Source organism: Vespula vulgaris, chromosome 1 (genome assembly GCF_905475345.1).
Source record: "Vespula vulgaris chromosome 1, iyVesVulg1.1, whole genome shotgun sequence".
In the NCBI taxonomy this organism is placed as follows: domain Eukaryota; kingdom Metazoa; phylum Arthropoda; class Insecta; order Hymenoptera; family Vespidae; genus Vespula; species Vespula vulgaris.
The window spans coordinates 9009505-9030590 of NC_066586.1; the positions used below are offsets into that span (position 1 = coordinate 9009505).

Consider the following 21086-nt stretch of genomic DNA (forward strand, 5'->3'; position numbering starts at 1 on the left):
TTGTCAGGTTTAGTAGATACTCACTGACGAAACGCGGACGTTAATATTGCTTTTAGAACGTTAAGTCGTTAAGTTCCATGTCGTTCTCATAAATCTTTCGATTTTATAATTTCAAACGATTTAGGTATGAATTTCTTATGTAACTCATCCTTTTCCTAGATCCGATCCTTTTTCCGTACGAATGAAGTTCGAGATCAAAATTAACGGATATAATCGGAATATGCGGATCCCGATATTAACGATTTGGATCGGTCGATCTTGCGTGATACGAGGACGATGGCAAGCCGTCCGTGAAGTATATTTTCTCAACGTAGTATTACAACGAGGAGCCGATAGTAGTAGCAGCCGAGTTCTTTCTTAACACACCCTGTCCATCCATCATTCTCCGGCTGGCTGTCGTAACGGTAACGCGTATCGTCCAACTTTGTTCGCTTCGATACCGCCGACTCGTTTAGTCTCCTTCGGTGATCTTTCCTCTTGCCGCGGCAATTAATACGTTTTACTGCTATAACTTTTTAACATAACCGTAACGCATGGACTCGGGACTCGTTTAATCGTTATTTCTTTTTCTTGGCTATCGAGCATTCGTCTTCTTTTGCGATTGACGATCTCTCATTAAATGAATTTTTGATCAAAAGATAATATATATGTGGATGTACACGCACACACGTTGCTATTTATAGATAAACGAGAAAAAGAATGTTATTATTAAAAATGATTTCTCTCTCTCTCTCTCTCTCCCTCTATCTCTCTATCTATCTATCTCTGTTTCTCGTTATTCCGCGGAAGAGTTCAAATTGATCCAAATCTTGTCATAAATCGAGCATCTTCGTATGTTTATAATGTCGATTCGAGAGGAGCTTAGAATCGCGATAGTTGCAAGTCAGTGTTACGGAATATATGTTATATGCACTGCGTGTTTCCAACGACAATGCATCGAGATCAGTCCTAATTGTTATATGCAAACTCCGTTAAGTATTAGTCTATTGATCCATCGGGACCGTCCATCGAAACATAAACGTGTTTTAATCGATGCTATTATAGTCGAGAAATCCGCATGGAGTTTTATAGTGGTAGATATGTACGTAATTACGATCAAAAGTTGCGTTCGTTCATCGTTGAAATTATATCGCTAGAGCCAAAGATCTTATGGAATCGAATTAATAAGAACGCTTAATAACACGTCACGTCACGTCGACTTCCTCTGTTAGTTAGTATGTTTTTATAGTGAGGGGATTAGAAAGATATATTAGTGAACTCATTGAACGGGAATTATACGATGGCAATGCGTAGAGAGGCGTGATTCAATTCGGCCTTCTGTCGCTTTCATTAAAATCTATTACGATAAATTTTCGTGGTAATTACCTAGGTGACATCGCAAACTATTTACGATTTATATTCGATTAACGTGTCGTTTTCTCGCTTTCTCTTTCTCTCTGCCTCTCTTTTCTTTTTCTCTTTTACGAATAACTCGTAAATATCTACATCCTCAGAATATTCTTATAATCATGTGAGTAATCGTCTCGCTAGAGACATGCTTTACTGTCTGATACGTAACGGTCTTATACTACTTTTATTTCACAGCACCTCGTAAAGTATGTATATGAACGTATTTAAGTACGCACGTATTACTTATTATTGACGATGGTTAGCGTTATTTGTTACGTACGTGACAAGAACTAGAATTTGCTGATTACGGAGACTTGTCCTCGAGACAGATTTTCGTCCTTTTCGAGTATTCGCGATATTCCTCGAACCCTTCGAAGACTTCATTCTCTCCCTTTGGAGGAGTATCTCGGAGACTGATTTCTTGCCTACCGTGATTATTCAAGACGTTTCGTATAATATCGGCGTCGTTAATCGTTGTCGCGTGACATTAGTAAACCGAAGGACTTTTCGTGATTGTAGTTCATTCGATATTCATTCGAGGCGTTTTAATTTCCCTTTTAAACGGAATACTCGAACATCTGAAGTATCTTAATATAATATTAAGTTAGTATTGTTCGCTTCGGAACAAGTATTTCCAGAAAGTCGAGATTCCTTGCTACCCGATTATTCTTGAAGCATCCTTGAATACCTGTATCGTTAATCGCAAATGGCTATTGGCTGACATTAGCAAACCGAAGGACTTTCTACGATCATGACCCGAGAGAGGCAAGTAAACGTCTTTCTTGAGAATGCTTTGAAGATGATCGTGTCATCGATATCTTTTTATAAATCGCAAAAAAACCTGAACCTCGTGGAAGATATGCGCATTATCAAGTTATCCTACGATCCGAATTTATCCACCATCTTGTACAATTTGTCTATATTGTTAGACTAAAAGAAGAAAAGGAAATGAAGCGATTTTGTAATAAAACGATTTCGAAATATATTTCAAGAGGCAGTATTCTCCGACGGACCATTTGTCGAAGTAAACTTGTGCACTGATCTTAGAAGCTTTGCGAGTACGAGTGGAAATTGTAGGGCGAGAAAAGAAAAGAGGGACAGAGAGAAAAAGACAAAACCAGCGAGAGAGAGAGAGAGAGAGAGAGAGAGAGAATCTATGATGGCAAGTCAGAGAAGTGCGTGTAATTATCAGTCCGATCGTTATTCGAATAGATGAATTATATCGATGGTGTGCGAGGTGTATCGTGGCAACGGCGACAGCAAGATGAACAGAATTGCACTTGGTATCCTTGTGACTCGCCTGAGGCTCGCTCGCATGGAATTGACACTCGAAGCTATAAAATTATTAATACCTCATTTGCATGAAGAGCATAGATCGGTCGCTTTATTGGTACTTTCTTTTCTTCTCTCTCTCTCTCTCTCTCTCTCTCTTTCCATCTCTTTGTGGGACTTCTTGAAGGTAAAGACCTCCTGACCATCGTCCTTACAGTTGCCCGAGGTCCTTCTTAGCGAGGCGTTAAAGCGCTTGTCCTTTTATTATTCCGAGTAACGCGTTAAATCGAACATTTTCTGCCGATCCCTCGAAGGTATCACGAAATGAGAGGATATTCAAGGAAAAGTCGTAGCCAATTATGGTCTGGGTTTTATACGGAAAGCCATTATTTTCAAGGGAATCATGGAAATGGTCGTTCGGGGCGGCACCTCCGGTCAATATCTTGCCGTTCAAGAGATTACGGAAGTTTCCTCGCGATAAAGTATCGTAAAATGAATGGAGTGTTTACGAGAGTCTGTGTGAAACTGTGCTTACGTGTTTACAGATATACACGTTTACAGGTGTAGATACTACGCGCACATGCACTCCTCGATGCATATACGCTTTATACGCATAATATAATATGCGTTACTACACTGACGCATCCGGCCGACTCCTCTGTACAACGATTTATCCGTGCCTCCGCTGATAAAACATTGCGCAACTTATATATGTGCCCTGCTACCCAAGTAAAATGGTGAATCAGATAAAGCAGAAGGAGAGTTCGTTCGCGCACGAGAGAGAAACTCATAAATCAGGCTACCCTGTCCGTGTTGTTTCGAGTACAAGACGTCCGGTCAATGCAGATTCACCGTTTATTAATTAACTTCGTAGATAAAGACGCTTAACGGTGAATCCCAATTCTCCTTCATTTGCGACGTATTCTTTATCACGAAATGATATACGTATATACGTGAGCATTCACTTCGATAACTAGTTTTTCCGAAAGATTATTCCATTTGAATTTCCGATCAATGAGGATTGATTCATCGCGAAAGTGAATGATTCTTTGTGTAATGATATTTTTTTTTTGTTAGCGAAATATAATTAATATCAGAACTCACGTTGATTTTTTGCCAAGAAATCTTGCTAAGAGGCGGCATTTTTTAAAGGACCAATTATTCTGCTAACGTGAAATATGAATGATCCTAGTCGTAATAATAATACATGTATGCATATTATATTGACGAGGAACGACTATCGAATATTCAAAGTTCTTTTAATGCTTAATAATCGCTTCAACGTAAGGTTAAATTATCCTAACGGTGCACACGTAAGTTCTCTCGCGAGATTACGGTGAATAGCTCGGACGGTTAAGACACATGAATGAACCGCTTTCTCTCTCTTTCGCTCTCTTTCTTCGCCAAGGGGAAGAGTGGGGGTTGGAAAGAAAGAAGCGAGAGAGAGAGAGAGAGAGAGAGAGAGAGAGAGAGAGAGAGAGAGAGAGAGAAATCAGAGGAAAGAACTATTATAGTCTTGAATGAACCAAATGTTCACTCGATTCGTGATATTTTTGACAAAAAAAATAGAAATAATTTTCGTAGACTTTTTTCTTTTTTGGTATTCTTTGGGAATCTTATTCTTCACTCTTTTTCTTTTTTTTAGCGAAATTATCTACCTTTGAAGAAAGATATTTATGACCAAAAGTATGAGTTTGGTTGTTCGGCAATGAGTCATTCGATAAAGTGGTTTCTCATGTTCCATATCTATCTACATTCCATACATGACAATATTTCCGTTTAGACAATTTTCAGAATAATGTCCTGTATAATATAATTTAGATATCACTAATTAGGTAGATACATATAAATTAATTTTATTTCTATAAGAAGCCGAAACGAAATTAATATATGGCGTAATTTGAAATGGTCGGTTACCAGTATTCTATTTCTATAAATGAAGAAGAAATATCGTACGAATTGTCGAAGGAGCATTTTTACCTTCGTAAAACACCACCGAGGAGACTGGCATTTAGACATTCCGGTGGTGAGAGTCGTCTCTGTACCTCGGCTACCGTAACTTTGTACTTGCTAGTGCTGCTGAGTAACGATAATCGTCCTGGGACCGAACAGAACACGTCCGAAGGTTGCGCGTTCCCTGTCAGCATGGCCTTTTCGCTTCTCTCCGAAGGTTTCATGTCTGCAAACACAAAGCACATATCTCTTTAAAACTACCCTTTTTTCTTTCTCTCCTTCTAATTTTTTTTCTCTATTGTTTTTATCATGCGAACGTTACGAACGTCATACTCTTTATCATCGATATAATCGTACAACCATTCGTGACGTGGCTCGAATATGATTTATAGACCAGTTTTGTAAAGACACCTTCCCGGTTTAACTCCCGATCAAGATTAATCGTATCGACCGATTTGTCGATAAATTAAATTACAGACCTCCCTGTTACTGGTCATAACGCAGCGATAAATTTACGTAATATGCCGTTCTAAGTGCTGCTTCTTTTTCTTTTTCATTATGCGTGTAAAGGTAAGAAAAAAAGGAAAAGAAGAAAAAGAATCGTCGAGTATCGGCGATCAATTAATACTTTCTTGTACCACGAAGAATGTAATAATAATCCATGTTAATACAGGTATCGAAGTAGCTCTTCCAACCGTTGGAAAAGGTCGTTGCGGAGATTAGCGATTTCACGGTAAGGAGCCAACGAAATACCGAAAGCCACGCGCTCTCTCTCCTGCCCGAAATTATCTTCTCTCTCTTTCTCTCTCGATCTTCTCTGCGTTATATGTATATAATCGCGAACAGGGCAATATCTTCAGCGGAATATTTTAAATTCGCCAGTATATACCATCGTATTTTCCTTCCTATGCATCAGTAGCCTCGCATTATTGCATGGCCGATCTCTGGAATGCTTAATATCAAATCTCGTAGGGGCTACCGACAAAGCGCTTTATTGCAACACAGCCAATGGTCAACTTATATAAGAGTCTGGACTCTTCATTGTTAAATTCGCGGTGACCGCATGCGATATTTGAACGTTTAACACGTTAACTGTCGGAGCTAGTTTTCCATAAAATCGTACGTACGTTTATAGTGTACTTTAGACTTTTTTCTTAAAGAAGAATTTATTCATATGATATTACGACTGCAATGTCGTTTTTAATGGACGAATGTTGTAAAATTTTGCGAAAATTTCGTAAAATTGGCTAAGAGAAGAAAGAGAAAAAGAATTTACGCTCGTTAGAGTCTTTGTTTTCGAGTTGTTATTTTACTTACGTATATCACTTGTTAGTTATTCGTTCGCACGACGTGAAACAATCATAAAATCACCGCTTTGAATTTGGTACAGGAAATGTAAGTTAAGTTCCGAAACGATTTCTCATCCGCCTCCTCGTTTGCGAAATAGGGTGGGATATTCCGCAACGGGTGATTAGAGTTGAGAATGGATAGATTCTTTCATCTTTTCGAAAACCTTCAAAGGAATTACGAACGCGAAAATGTTTCTAGTGAGCTGCGAAAATTTTTTTATGATTACGAGTAAGTATCTTTGGGATTTACGTTTCAAATACTTTTTTGACTTGAATGATTGAATTTGCGTACATAGAAAAGTTTATGGATAGAAGTACGAATAAAAAAGATGAATTGTGTGATGTTTTTCTTTATCTTTCGTTTCTAAACTATATCATATTATTATTATTTTTAGTCAACGTTCGAACATACGTTGGATGCATGAGTTGGATCATTCGAAAACATAGAACATTTGACTGTAATTATTTATACATATCGTTCAGAATCTTTTAACTGAATGATAGTGTTAAAATAATCGTTCCATTTTTAAGTTGCACGATTCTCTTTGATAATTGTTACATAAAATAGTTACATATCGTCAAAATGCTCAATCCGAGATTCCGTTACGTAAGTGAGTTAGATCGGTCCTCGGTTGGTCGTCTAATCGAATTGTGTCATTTGTTTTATCTATTGTTGAATCGGTTATGTCGTTGTGAGTAAACAATGGGTCGCGAGTCGCATACGTCTGCTAAATATGTAAGTACTTACTTGCCTCTTTCGGTAAGGTGGGAGAAGATGCTCCACTATTCGACAGTGCCGTGTTTCTGAACTGTACGGTTTTTGTTTCCGTTTATTTATGTATAATCGAATAGAGCGGTGGCTAGTAAACTGAAGTAGTAAACAAACGGATTGATTGATGGCGAGGACTGTGTGGCTCGCGGAGGAGAAGAAGGTGCCCACCCTTGGGTTATGTTATTATTGTCTCGAAGTCTCGATAGACTTTCTAGAAAATACTCTCCAACGTTTTTCTAATTGTAAGTATTGTTGCGTGGCCCAGACCGCTACATAGTAATAGTACGTATGATGAGCATATATATATATAGGCGTATGTATGGCAACGTTAGACAAGTTGTCTATATTATCTATGGACCGCTAGAGAGTCAATAATATCGAGACGATTGACGGTGTCTGGATCGAACAGGTCAAATGGGTAATAAATTTCCGTGCGGTCCAAATAGGTCGATGGCTGCGTGGCTCGCAGCAACGCTCATAAATTATAATGCTTAGGAGAGCAAGTCGAGGAGGGTAAAGCGAAGAGCGAGCGGAGAGTAAATAGAGAGAGTAAGAGGTCTATGGTATTACCATCTTTAGCGATCAAAACTCGCCGAAAGGAACGGAGACGTACACGCGTGTTCTTGATTTACATTGCGCGGATCGCGAAAGTTGATTAAAAAAGATCCAGCCTGTTTCTCTCCTTCTTCTTTCTTCTCTTTCGTGTCACAATAACGTCTTTGTAAATTTTCATCTACCAGTTTTGTTTATTTACTGCTATTTACTACTCTTCAATCGTATAGATTTTTCTTTAACGAATCGGTAAACGATCGACTCCTTCTTTTATCCTTAAAGGTTCCGACTAGAACACCTATACAAATATGTATAAGTAATATCAAACAATCACGAAAACGGTAGATCATATTTAAAGTACTTAATACTTCCTCGTGCGTTTTCAAATCTGTGTATCCAAAGAGGCGGCTCGACGAAAATCAACATAATAAAGACGAAGACGAAGACGAAGACGAAGACGAAGACGAAGACGAAGAAGAAGAAGAAGAAGCAGAAGAATAAGATGAATAAGAAAAAAAGAAGGAGGAGAAAAGAAAAAAGAACCTTATTGCCACTTATCGAATTTTTCGATAATCCTCGTACGTTTACAAAATTCTAAGAGCGTACAAATATCTTCGTTGACAAAGCCCGTTATCTCGGTTCCCTTCCGCGTTCGAGAGGCTACATAATTACGAACGCGGTAGCCTTCCACGAACACGCGTAGGGGCCTTATGAAATATTATTTAGAAATAATAAGCGCTTTGGGCACTTTCCATCGTTCGGTATTCGTATCTCTTTCTTTTCTTTCTCTCCCATCTCTCGTTCGCTTATCTTCATCGCTCGCTAACGGCTAAGCGTGTATTAATTTATTTAATGAGAATAACTTTCGCGTTTGTGCTTCGCGTATTCGTTCTATACGATGTGAATACATACGCGCGCGCAGAGAAAGAGAGAGAGAGAGGGGGGGAGAGAGACGCTCACGCTCGCCTGTGTAATGTATACATACAAACTTACTACGTGTAAAACGTGTAATTATCACGAGCTGCCGTAACCTTTAGGAGTGTGAATTGTGAAATCGTCTCACTCATCGATAGTACTCTTGCTATCGGTCAATCTCTATCGGCGAGCGAGTTAATTACTCGCCAACCTATCCGGCAATTCAACGGGCATAATAATGAGAACGAACGAAAGATTCATGACATTTCTCGAGAATCATCTAAGAAGATATATTTCCATCTTATTTTCAGGCCCATCGAAGTATTCGCGTTTAAATCATACGGACGGGTTCGTTGTTGTTAACTAGCTTTTCTCGAGAAATTCTCGTTGAAAAATCATGAATCGATCGATGGATCGATCTATCGATCGGTGCACTCGTCGCGACCAACGCTTTCATTGACAACGATCAAGTATCTTGCCTCTTTGAATTATCCAGCAAGTTTAATGAATACCTTCTGACATGATGGAAAAGCTAGCAAATTTAAAATACATCAAAGGTTTTGCGTGGCTATCTTCGCTTAGTTATTTTCTAAAGTCGTCGTTTCGATTGCATACACGTTTGAAGTATTACTTCGATCGTTATCGATAAAAACGAAAGCGAAGTTTCTTGGAATTCTTCATAACGCGGAAATAAGAACGTTCGTCGAACGGTCAGCATAATGAAAGCGGAGAAAAAGAGAAACCGAGAGAGAGGGAGAGGGAGAGAGAGAGAGAAAGAGAGAGAACGAAAGGAACGACGACGAAGGAGATCTTTTATACATGTAAGAACTTCGTTGCCCGTAAGTTGACGCTCCTTCAAGATTTCCCATGCAACCACGGAGTTTGTGTTGGGAGATGTCTCGAGAGAGCTAATCGTTTCTCACCGGTTCTTCTTGGTGCTACCTCCTTGTCCGTGGCGAGATAACGTCTAGGAAGTGGCCACTGGATAATTTGTCATCACGGACGAGCCGTGGATGTATTACGAGGACTAATAGACCCCCAAACGAGATACCAAGATGGTTCTGTATATAGACGTCGTTCTTGCGTCTCCTCGTGAAAATGGCACGAATATATAGTCGATTAATTTCCATACGTTTTAGCACGTCGAGTTTCAAATAATCAACCGAGTGTACGCATATAAAAGGATCCACGCGAGCTCGTTTCAGCTGCGGAACAACCGAGAAGACTGGATCATTTGCATGTTGAGTAATCGTACTCTCCGAGCTGGTAACGCCTTGATCTCATCTGGATCATCCACAGCGAAAGCGGATCACTCGCGATCTCGTTTTCGTCATTGCCTTCGATATCCTACATCTCTCTCTCTCTCTTTCTTAATAGTTCCAAGATTAGTTAGCGATAAGCAGTATAGGAGATATATAACGTAATACGTAGGCGTAACTTGTCTCTGTTACGTTCTCGCTAACGGTACATGATATAGGTTCCTACGTATCGTATAATAGGAATTGATCGAACATTTTTATTTCGCTTCCTCGAAGAACACCATTCTATTGGGAAAAAGCCTCTTAAAAGATATAACACGTTCCGTGCGATATGTCTGTAACCTCGCTGTAAATCGCGAATAGATGATAAATTGACACGTTGAGGTTTAAGCGGACAGCTAAGTCCCTCATTTTCTACGCCAACGCTTGCTGAGAGACGCGATCGGACGATGACTGGACCCGACGACGGTGAGAAATTAAATGCATCCGCTCGTTTGGCTTTGCCTTGAGTAAATATACTTTCGAAAGCGTCAATGGTGCTACGTCAGTGCTACGATTATCCGCGAGGAGCACAACTCTACGTGATGCTTCATTGCGAAGATCAAACCTTCGAGAGAAAAAGAAAGAAGAAGAGGAGTTTGTAGAATGTTAAGGAGCGCTTGACCTTTCCAAATTCGTGGCAGGGATTAACCAAGATGTCGAAGACGTTTCTACCGAAATATCGATCGATTTCTCAAGTCTACGATTTTTGGATAATTTAAGTGTTCTTGCTGCCGTTTGACATGCCACAAACTAATGATTTAGCAAATTAAAACGTGATGTCCAGATCTAAGAAAATATTATTCGATAATTAATTACTAATCGCCAAGACTCGAATTTCCCTTTCATCAAGTCGAAAGAAAAGAGTCCGTCCGATTGTGTATCGCAAATGATTCATGCGGCAATCCGACGCTTGAAAAACGACAGTGTATAGTGGCAGACCGTAGCCGGAGGTTAAGTAACGTAGACCTGCAGTCTGCGCGTTGCTCAACACAGGCCGGTTTTGATTACAGGATTCACCGTCGTAAAGTCGCGATTCATAGAATACTTAACGAGGCGGATCATAGGCAACAATGGTTGGCGAAGGTGTTTCGAAGGAGGAGTTTCTCTCGCGGCGAGTCGAGAACAAGATCGTAATCGTTTTACGAGAGTTAATCGATTTGCGCGCGATCGTTTCAAAAATTTTTATCTTTTTCCCCTTTCTTTCCGTTATCATTTTCGTTATTCTTATTTCCGATTATCCAATCATCCTAACAATTTCATCGTATCGTATCTTATAGTGGAATTATTCATAACTACTGTAATCTCCTCTGAATAGAGAAGAAATAAAAAAGCAAATGACTAATAAATAACTGGCTTAGAAAATTAATCGTAACGTATCGATACACGTTTGTTAAAAGTGCTCGCACGCGAACGTTCACGCTTGTTTTTCTTCGGACGATCAACTTTAGCTCTCAATGAAAGATCCACCGGTTCGCCCCGTTTCCTTTTCTTCTTTTCACCGGCGAGCGAATCACGAATAGCAAATTGAAGTAAAAATTTCTCCCTGTATCTTGGACTCGTCTTCACCTGCCGTTGACTGGATTCTTTTTCGTTAGATGTTAGCCGAATGAGAAACGAAGGCGTGCAGGAGGATGAAGTAAAAGAAAAAGGTGCAAGAAGAGTGCAGCAGGTAATAATGATTGCAGTTCGAGTCCGTATAATTTTCATACCAGCGGAAACGGGAAACGTCCGGCCAACATGCATTGAGAGCACGTTAGCTGGACTCTTGATCGTCGTCAATGAAACGAGCTTCTTTCCTGTGTGAAAGAGAGAAAGACACTTTCCTTTTCTTTTTATTTTTTTAATTTTAATTTTTCTACTATACTTATACTATTTATAGTTACACACACACACACACACACACACACACACACATATTACATGTTTCATTATATATAATCGGAGTATATTAATCGTGCTTCTATACCCGTCTTAATCGGTTTAACTTTATTTCGTATATTTTAGCTTTATTATATTTTATTATTTCACATTAACGGAATAAATGATAATTTCTCTTCATTCCTAAGCGAAGTCACTACATTGAATCCATTTTCTAAGTGTACGTAAGATTCAACCCGATCTTGAAAGTGAGGCCGAATCGCTCGAAGAAAAAGGAACTTCACGGAAAACCGCACGTATGCATATACTTCAGATCCCTCGAAGGAGATAAAGCTCGTCTCGATATCTACGAGATTCGTGGAAAAAATTTCCTCCTCTCCTGTGGTTTGCTGTCGCGCATGCACGACGCGATAAAACTGACGGGTAAATTAAAAGACGTCAGGGAAAAAAGAAAACGAAAAAGAAGAAAACCCGTTCAATACTTTACAAGTGGAACATTCCGAGAAATCGCTGTGGTATTAAGGATCGAAACTCATTGAGTGTCTCGCTATTACGTAATCGAAAAAAGAAGAAGACAATATCGTGCTCGAGATATATGCGATTAGCGCATATTTGCATTACATTAAACCGTGCAACGTGCTGCGCGGAGCAGTTGAGAGAAACCTGTTATTTGAGGAAATCTCATGGATCCACATACACAAATATATTTGACCGAGTGTGCGTTCATTTTGTCGTTAACTTTACGTTCGCTTGATTTGTACGGTCATCGTGGAATCATCGGTGGATGTAATAACGCATTTGTTCGTTCCTCGTTACAAAAACTGTCAGGAAAGGAAAAGGAAGGAGAAGAAGAAAGAGGAGGAAAGGAGAAAACATCTTTTCGAAGCCGCTCACTTTCACATACGATCCTCCGCCGTCTATCTTCCTTTATTTCTTCGTTTTCTTTTCACTTTGATTTTATCTCTTTGGCATCTCTCTCTCTCTCTCTCTCTCTCCATTTTTTTCTCTTTATTCATCTCTTTTTTTTTCTTATATACTCTCTCTTTCTCTTTTTCTCTATATAAAAAAGCACGAAATTCCAGCTTCGATTCTTCCGAGATCGAACGGCGAACGTACGCTCGCTAGTATCTACACGTGCGTGTGCGTTACGAAATAAATTGTATGTATTAGCGTGCGAGAGAGCACGTTAGAAATTTGTACAGCACGAGTAACATGGGCGAGGCGCTTTCTTGGTCAAGGTTCGACAAGAGAGAGAGAGAGAGAGAGAGACTCTTTCTCGTCATGTAGATTATTGAGTACCACGCAACGCTCCTCGATCGTGAGAGGAAGAATCTTTCGGAACGTTGAGATTAATAACGTTCGTTCCTTTCCGATTCGAAGCTCGATCTTGAGTATAGGGTGTCTCAAAGTAGAGAAGAGTATTAGAAGATTGGATCTTTGTTTTCTGTGATTAATGGATATCGAATCTCCAAATTTATTGAGTTTTCCGACAAATTTTTAATTATATTTAATACAAATCAGATCAATAAATGGTTTGAAAATTTTTTGTTTCTTTTGATATTTTTGCCGCGTATATTATAGAATAAAGTTGAAATGAAAATATTGCTTATGAATTTTCCTTAAAAGGCGTTATCACTGAGCGAAATACATTGATCCATATTGTTTTCCAATATTCGATACAAATAACGGTTTTAAACGATTAGAATGGAATTAACAACGTGGCAAGAGATTCCGGTTGAGCCATTGATCTCGACGTTTATGCGATTTTCAAGATTGGACGCTTTAGAGAGGACGACGACGACGGCGATGCGACGACGACAACGAAGACGAAGACGAAGACGACGACGACGACGACGATTCAGTATTATCCATAGCCTCGGGCTATTTAGAGAAATCATTTCAAACGAACTCGATGCAATCTCTCTTCTCTCTTTCTTTTTGAATTTTAATGATTGGTCGAACCACCGACTGATCGTGCGCGCTTGCGTTTACTTCCATCCACGTTTCTATGATTTATAATGCGATTGTGTAATGCGATTATTACACAGGTGTATTGATAAATTAATATAACAAGATACGAGTCAGAATCGAGAAGAATCGCATTTGCAAATCGACGTGACTATTGTCGATTCGTCACAGATATCACTCACTCGTCAAGGCTGTATGGATCTTTGCGTCAACGTTACGTAAATGCATCGTTTAAGTTTTCTTCGTCAGATCAACACGAGTTAAACTTAAACGTCGATGATTTTTCATTCGTCTACGTCGAAGGGCGATTGATCCTATCAAAAATATTTGAATGTTTATCTTGAATTTGAAAATGAAATAATTTGGAAACATGTGTTCTCAACTATTCACCAAGAGAATTATGATGTTAAAAGTTAATCCGTTGACACGAGGAGTGTTATTAAAGAGTTATTAATGTAATAATTAAATTGATGAATTTGCTTGCCATCGAATGAAAAAATATAAATTAGATAACTCGTTTTTCAATATAATAAATGTAATTTTAAATAAATCTAAGCAACGTGTTACTCCCTCGTTACTATTGATACACTGTCTTTTCCTTCCAACTCGTCTATGCTGATTTATATCGGTCTGTGTTATGTCTTGTTAAATCGACGGAGAAAAATGAGCACGTTTTCGCTTTGGCGACCGTTAAAATGTATAATTACGAGGCATCTTTGTTGATACACAACGGTAATTATCGTGATAAATCACGGTGGGGCTTGTCAGGCGGAACGTCATAACGCTCGAAGATTGAGCATCCTTCGTTATTACGTTTTCTCTGTGTGAGAAAAAGGAAGAATCGTTATTGACACGGATAACTATAGGCGCAATGTAATATTTATTAGTAGAGATCAGTTCTAAATATTGTTCGAAATTATTCAAACGCGTATGAAAGAAAGCAAAACACAGTTTTTCTTTCAAAAAATAAATTCGTAAATATTCCATATCGAGTTCTTTCTAAAAGGAACTTAAAGTTCACGTCGAAGTTATTTCTCTTCGCACGTGGGTATCGGTTGGTGAGAAAAAAGAGAGAGAGAGAGAGAGAGCGTACGCACGATTTCCTGGGCAATCAACGCGCCGGAAGCTCAACCAATCGGCACGGTAGAAACTACTTCGCTTACTTCTCGACCTTGATTGGTTAGTCGTATCGAATGGGGTGTGACTTTTGAGACCGGTGGTCTCTCTCTCTCTCTCTTTCTCGACGACGGGGGGTCGTTTGGTGCATTTTCGCTAGTAGGGAGGAGGATATCCACCTGGCCCTGAGGCGACAACGAGCGATGCTGCTCCTTCGTTCCTTCGTTAATTTCATTAGACCGACTGATTTTCCTACCATGGTCCTTTGGTCCCTTCCCAAAAAGATGGTGGAGCTGGTAGAACTATCAGAAACCCCCTGAAGAGAATCTCCTCCTTTTGGGTTTGTTCGACACGGCGGGATACTCGTTGGTTCGAACAACGAGAGACGACAAAGAGGTCCGTGTCCTTACGATTCGCTCGTGCACGAGCATCTGATAATGATCGATCGACGCACGATTTATTAACGCACGGTTTAACGCTATCCTTCGGAGTCATTCTCGAACGGGGGTCCATGATGCAATCAAGATAGAGAAGGGTTCTTACCAATTTTACGTACGATTCGTACGAATCGAACCAATCGTCCAATGAATCGTGATCGAATGAGTGCAAGAGGAACGTTTAGCTCGTTTAAAGTTTCCGTTCTAAGTTGAATAAACGTCATCGTTAATAAACGTCTGTATTGTAAATGTGAGTTTATACTTACTTACATTTCAAGTGATACATTTTTGAATTTTTTAGTTTTATAAATAATCGATATTGTTATGTTTTCTTGTTCATTAGAGAATATTATACTTTCTTATCGTTAGTAGAAAATTTCATAGCTACAATAGCCATAGAACAGAGTGTGAAGACCGAATGTCCCACACCTTAGACGGATTTAACATGGATAACATATTTTTTCTGTTACTCCGCTAATGAAAATTAACGAGAGGAAATACATATATCTAAAGGTCGACGAATGGATTAGAAAAATCATTAACGCGGCAAAAACGAGCTCTCCTCCGACCTTATTTGAACGATTAATCTCTTCTAATAGCGGTACCATGCGTTTCGATAATCGACCCGATAGTTGGGTCTTCGAGGCCGGTCGATTAACCACAAAAACTCGTTCGCTTTCCTTACGCGAGCCGAAGCGTACGTTCCTTTGCCGGTTCTACTATCGGCACGCCTGGTTAAATAAGAAATCGGAGAGTCGTGGACTCCCGATCGACTCGAAGGAACATGTTCGACTCGATAGCACGATAAGAACATATAGATATATTCGATGATAGATAGAATATTGATAAAAAACAAATCGAAGAAGAAAGAAATTAAAATTGTAAATTGTATCGCATTAAAGTTCCTAGCCTGTAATTATCATTTCAAGATCGAATCATCTAAAACACTTAAAACAAGTTTCAAAGGTTCGTGACACGCGGAAGAAGTGTTTTTGGTAAAACTAAATCGTTGAGATAGATAGATAGATAGATAAAGATAGAGATAGATAGAGAGAGAGAGAGAGAGAGAGAGAGAGAGAGAGAGAGAGAGAGAGAGAAATAAGCTCGTTCTCGATAGGTCCGGCGTATGCTATGGCTAACAAACTGGAGCACGTCTTGGAACGACGAGGGAGCCAAGGTAAGCCGCGGTAATTGTATAACCGGCTTCCGAGAAGCGGAACGCGTGTTACTATACAGGGTGTTAAAAAAAAAATGATTCAGGATTTAAAGAACATATAGTACTAATTAAGATATAAGTCATTATCCAATTAACTTTGACCCAAAGATCCATCCGAGAAAACTAAATTTACGACAATCGTATAAAGGGGAAGATCAGGACGATTTCTCGATTCAGTTAGAAATCCGTCGGTTGAATCTCGATTTCTATCGATTTCTATCTTTTCGCATAATTGGAATGACCGTAAACGTCGTCATCAGTGATAATTAAGACTAATTCCAACGTTCGAAATCGTAAAGGAAAAATCAGTTTTAACAATTGAACATTTTTCCTCATTTATCCTCAAACGTTTCTTCAACGAGAATCTCAAAATAAGATGGGAAAAACGATTCGAGGTAAGTACTTACTCGAGAAGACGTCAGAAGTTTCCAAGTTTTTATGCTTCTTCGAGCGTAAATAAAGAAGAGCTGAGAAGTAAGAATGCAGAAGGAAAGACTGTCCAAATAAGCTAGCAAAGAGAGGGCGAGTAACGAGGCATATAATAACCCTTGGTGACGTTCGAACAAACAACCATCTGTAGGTAATGCCCCTATGGCAAGTAACGCCCCAAAAACTACACCCCGCCAAGAAAATTACAATGACAATGAATGAAATCCGATCCGCCCGGCGGGCACATACTCTTTTCTTTTCTCTTTTTTTTTTTTTCTTTTTTATTTCTCGCCTCTCTCTCTCTTTCTAGTTCTCTCTCTTTTACCGGCTATTCTATCGGCACCGGTACTTTTCTGCTATTGTGTTGCCCATTCGAGAAAAGTAAAGAACTGTAACGCCGAGGGTTATACCCTGTGTGCGAAGTAGGTACATTTCTGAATCGTTCTTCCATTTCCAAGTTTGACGTTCCGTCTTTATAAGGTAGAAACGAAGACGAAACGAGCGTGAAAAATCGTACAATTGCGTTTCAGGAAGCTTTTCTCACCTCGTAACATTCCCTCTCTCGGGGATCGTATACGCTCTTGGGTGATTTTTAAAGAGAAAGGAAGTGCAAGTATGTTTGTTGTCTAATCTTCTTGTCCCGAATTAGACGACGTTCCTCATTTCGACGGAACGCTGTCCAAATTAAATTTTTTTTTTTTTTTGAACGAACGTATCGTTAAAATACGTTACGTAATTGTTCTTCCTTTTCTTTTTTCTTTCAAAATGCCGTGCAATCGAACGAGACTAAAAGTTACTCGAGAATCACATAAATTAGATTTGATCTACGTCAGGGATTTCCTTCCGAGAAAGGTAAGAGAAAAGGAAGCGGGTTAATTAATTTCGGCTCTTAGGAGTAGATAAAGAGAGCCGATAAAAGTACGGGGCGGAGATTGAATTCGATCTATCGATCGATCGATCGATCGATCGATCGATAGATCGATCGAATGAACGAGCGAGCAACCAATCGAGTAGAAGTCCCGCATACGTGACACTTTCGTAAGAGAGCAACGTCGTTGGCCACGATTGGTTCGTTTGTTCGTTCGTTCGTTCGTTCGTTCGTTCGTTCGCTTATTCGATCGCGAGTTTGACGTGACAGCTTACACGGATAGTTAAGAATCGAACGAAGCGCGCAAGTTTCCTTATAACCGAGGCCTTTGCCACGATCCGTGTAGTAGCTAAGACATCCTCGTAACGTTGGCTCGGACGAACGGATAACTGGTTCAGCGTTACGTAATACGAGTTATCGAGGGGACCTACTCGCACCTGTTTTTACCTTTAAGTCGGTCCGAGTTCTTCTAATAAGCTCTTAATAAGTTTCGCTCTTATTCGGCATTTCAAATTTGCCGACGCGTTCTTCGATAGTCCCTACATAATTTTTTTCTTGTACTATTTCATCACGAGGTTCTCTCTTTTCCTTCTTTACTTTTCTTTTTTTCTTACCACGAGATGCTTCCTCATCACGTATCTATATTATTGTGTTCTTCGAATCATTCAGCAAGAGAAATAAATTCTAATTAAGAACGACAAGACATACGTAACGGTTAACTTACTTTATATTTCTACTTATCATGTGTGTGTGCGCGCGCGCGCGTGTGTGTGCACTCTTTTCTATCGATATTATAGGTACTATTACGTATCGACTCGTCTATATCTTCCATCATACCACTTCCTTTATATTATCGTAAATGTATTTATCGTAAACTAATTGTTAGAATAAATTTTGTATGCATTCGTGAGAGCTACGGAATTTATTGTAATTTCATTTGCTTCGATCGTTCAATCGAAGTTCGGTATATTTCTATATGATATTTATATAAATGACTTACTTTTTAGAAGTGGCAGGTCGTTCATAAAACTTCCATCGTCTACATTCGTGTTCTGTAAATAAACAAATGAAGAAAATTGTTAATAAGGAACGATTAATAAGGAACGAAAAAATCTGTAAGGATTGAGGAGTAAGTTGACAGTGAGAAAGAAAGAAAAACGATTGGTATACCTTAGGCAGATTGTGGACGTAGTCAACTTTTAAGAATTAACGACACAAGAAAAAGAGACGAAAAACCATAAAGCCAAAAATACTTTTATTTCAAGCTTTTCAATGTTTGCTGTTGTGAAACAATTTTTATGATTCCCTTACTCGCCGACAACTATCGTCGAAAAGTTCAAACGAAAAGCTGACAGAGAAAAAAATGAACATTTGCAAGGGCAAAGAAAAAGTTCTAAAAAAAAGAACGAGAGATAAAGATACCAAAAAACTCATAAATTTCGTGTTATCCACCCACCTTTCTCTCTCTCTCACTCTTTTTCACTCATCTCATAAATTCAAAACGTTACGAGCGTGGTGCACGATCTTAAATCTGTCAAAAATCAAGCTATAGGTCATCTTGACGGTTGGAGTAAAAGTGGTGTCTACGGTCACGTGCTTCTCGTAAAAAAGATTGCGAATGTAAATTTTCCGTTCTTTTTTCATACATCGTGCATAAAAGGAAAAAAAAGTAAGGGATATACAGAGAGAGGAAGAGAGAGAGAGAGAGAGAGAGAGAGAGAGAGAACGAAAACTAAGAGAAGGAGAAAAAAGGTGAGAGTTAAAAGAGGAAAGGAACGTAGTACGAAGTCGCACGAAGGTAATAGAGAAAATGTCTTGCGATTACGTACATCGTCGCTCACCTGGGGGTCGTCAACGAGGCTGGTGTGTAGAACGAGGTCGGTTTGATCGAGGCCCGGGGGCGGTAGGAGGGCATCGGGACGACGTACGGCACCATATTCGACAGCCCTTCCACCACCTCCACCACCGCCCCCGCCACCTCCACCGCCACCGCCGCCACCACCTCCGCCGCCACTACCGCCACTGCGTCCGCCATCGTAAGGAAAGGATGCGTGCATGTTTGTCTGTGAAATCATTAATAATCTCATTTTAGTTATTGTTCTTTCTCAAGTCGTTTTGTCTCAATTGTTCGAAACGAATCGAATTAGTACAAGATATTTATTAAATTTACTGGAGTACTTGCTAATTAATTATTTTTATCATTCGAAGTAACTTAAAAAAAAATCTAAAGTATTATATATTATGTATTTTACACACAAACACAGAGCGATTTTGAATAATTTGTATAAAATAAACATTTATATAATATTCAAGAGATATTAGTATAACTACTTCGATGATTGCGTATTTATTAACATAAAGAGAAAATAGTTGAGATAAATGTTGCATAGTCTAAAATGGTCTATGCGATGACCTGGTTGATTTCGTTGAAAAGCGAAAGTTGATCGTTCCATTTTAAAATTCAATCTCGATATTTTCACACTTGTTCGAGATATCTCTCTTTTTCTCTCCTTCTATAATTACGGAGCAAAAAGTGAACTCTTCGATCGGCGTCGATTAACGATCGACACACGCATCCAACGAAACAGCCGATCAATATGCAAAACTGAAGGTCTCTCGTATGTAAATATCGATTAAAATGCAACAGAGTCGGGTCGCGTATTCTTTCACGGGGAGTGATAAATTGCAATAAATCGTGGAGATAGAAAGAGGAAGAGAAAGAAAAGTGGCTCTCTGTCGTCGATCTTACACATGTGCGAATGATCTTTTTTTTCCTTTAAGATTCGTCAGTTTCTGTGACGAGATTCACACCCGGTTACTTTCGATATGAAGATGGAAAATGTGAGAAGAAGGTGGAAAAGAAGTTGATCGGATGAAAGGAGCGTCAAAAGGAGACCCAATTCCCACGTGGTTCAAGATGACTCGACGAACAAGATGATAATGCTTTTGGATACGAGAAGTATTGCGTATGTATCTATGGTATTGGTATGCGTGTGTGTATACACACACGCACACACACACACACAGTTTTTGCGAGTAAGTATAATAATCATCGAACGTGGACAGACAAGGAGCGTCGCATCGCACCTGCGCCATAAAATTGTATGCCCGGTTATGTACTTGAGATCGGTAACGATCGAATGTCACTCCAATTAATCTTTAAATGCTTGTAATTAAACGAGTTAGTTAAGAACGCGATTTTCGATCCTTTGAGTCTTTTACGCTTTATGTACACCTACATAGATGGGAATGTCGAAGAAAAGTTTCTTGAAATTCTGAATGAAGTACATAAGAGATTTCGTTGAAAAGATAATTTTTCGATTGGTTAACGAGAATTGTTATTAACGATGAGCTCGGACGTAATCGTCTACCGCAAGGATAAAAGAGGAGAAATCTCGATTGACTTTTAAGCACAACACAAAAGTACGCTCGCGTACGGTTAGATCGTTATCTCGAATCCATTTTCGTAGCGATCCTATTACAGGAACGGATCGTATTCGAAACGTATTAAGGAGAAACGAAAGTTCACTAACTTTTACCACCTTCGACTCTCTCCGGGATAGATCAGGCACGGTAGATATCGTAGTTAGTTAAAATCTCTATGTATACGGATCTGCCGTATAATGACAATTCTCTTGAAACTTTGATCAACGATCCGCTCCGGTCTTGAT

General features: G+C 39.3%; 1 protein-coding gene across 9 annotated transcripts in view; it reads right to left on the bottom strand.

Moving 5' to 3' along the window:
* Nucleotides 1-21086, bottom strand: part of LOC127066936 (transcription factor AP-2-epsilon) — a 136886-nt gene that overhangs the window by 8907 nt on the left and 106893 nt on the right. For 8 of the 9 annotated variants that reach the window (XM_051001322.1, XM_051001283.1, XM_051001272.1 and 5 more), the window contains 3 exons: nt 19245-19478; nt 18416-18467; nt 4642-4840 (listed from right to left, as the gene is read on the bottom strand). In XM_051001322.1, coding sequence (XP_050857279.1) covers nt 4642-4840; nt 18416-18467; nt 19245-19478 — 485 coding nt within the window. The remainder of the gene's footprint in view (nt 1-4641; nt 4841-18415; nt 18468-19244; nt 19479-21086) is intronic. The other variant, XM_051001253.1, reaches the window with a different exon arrangement.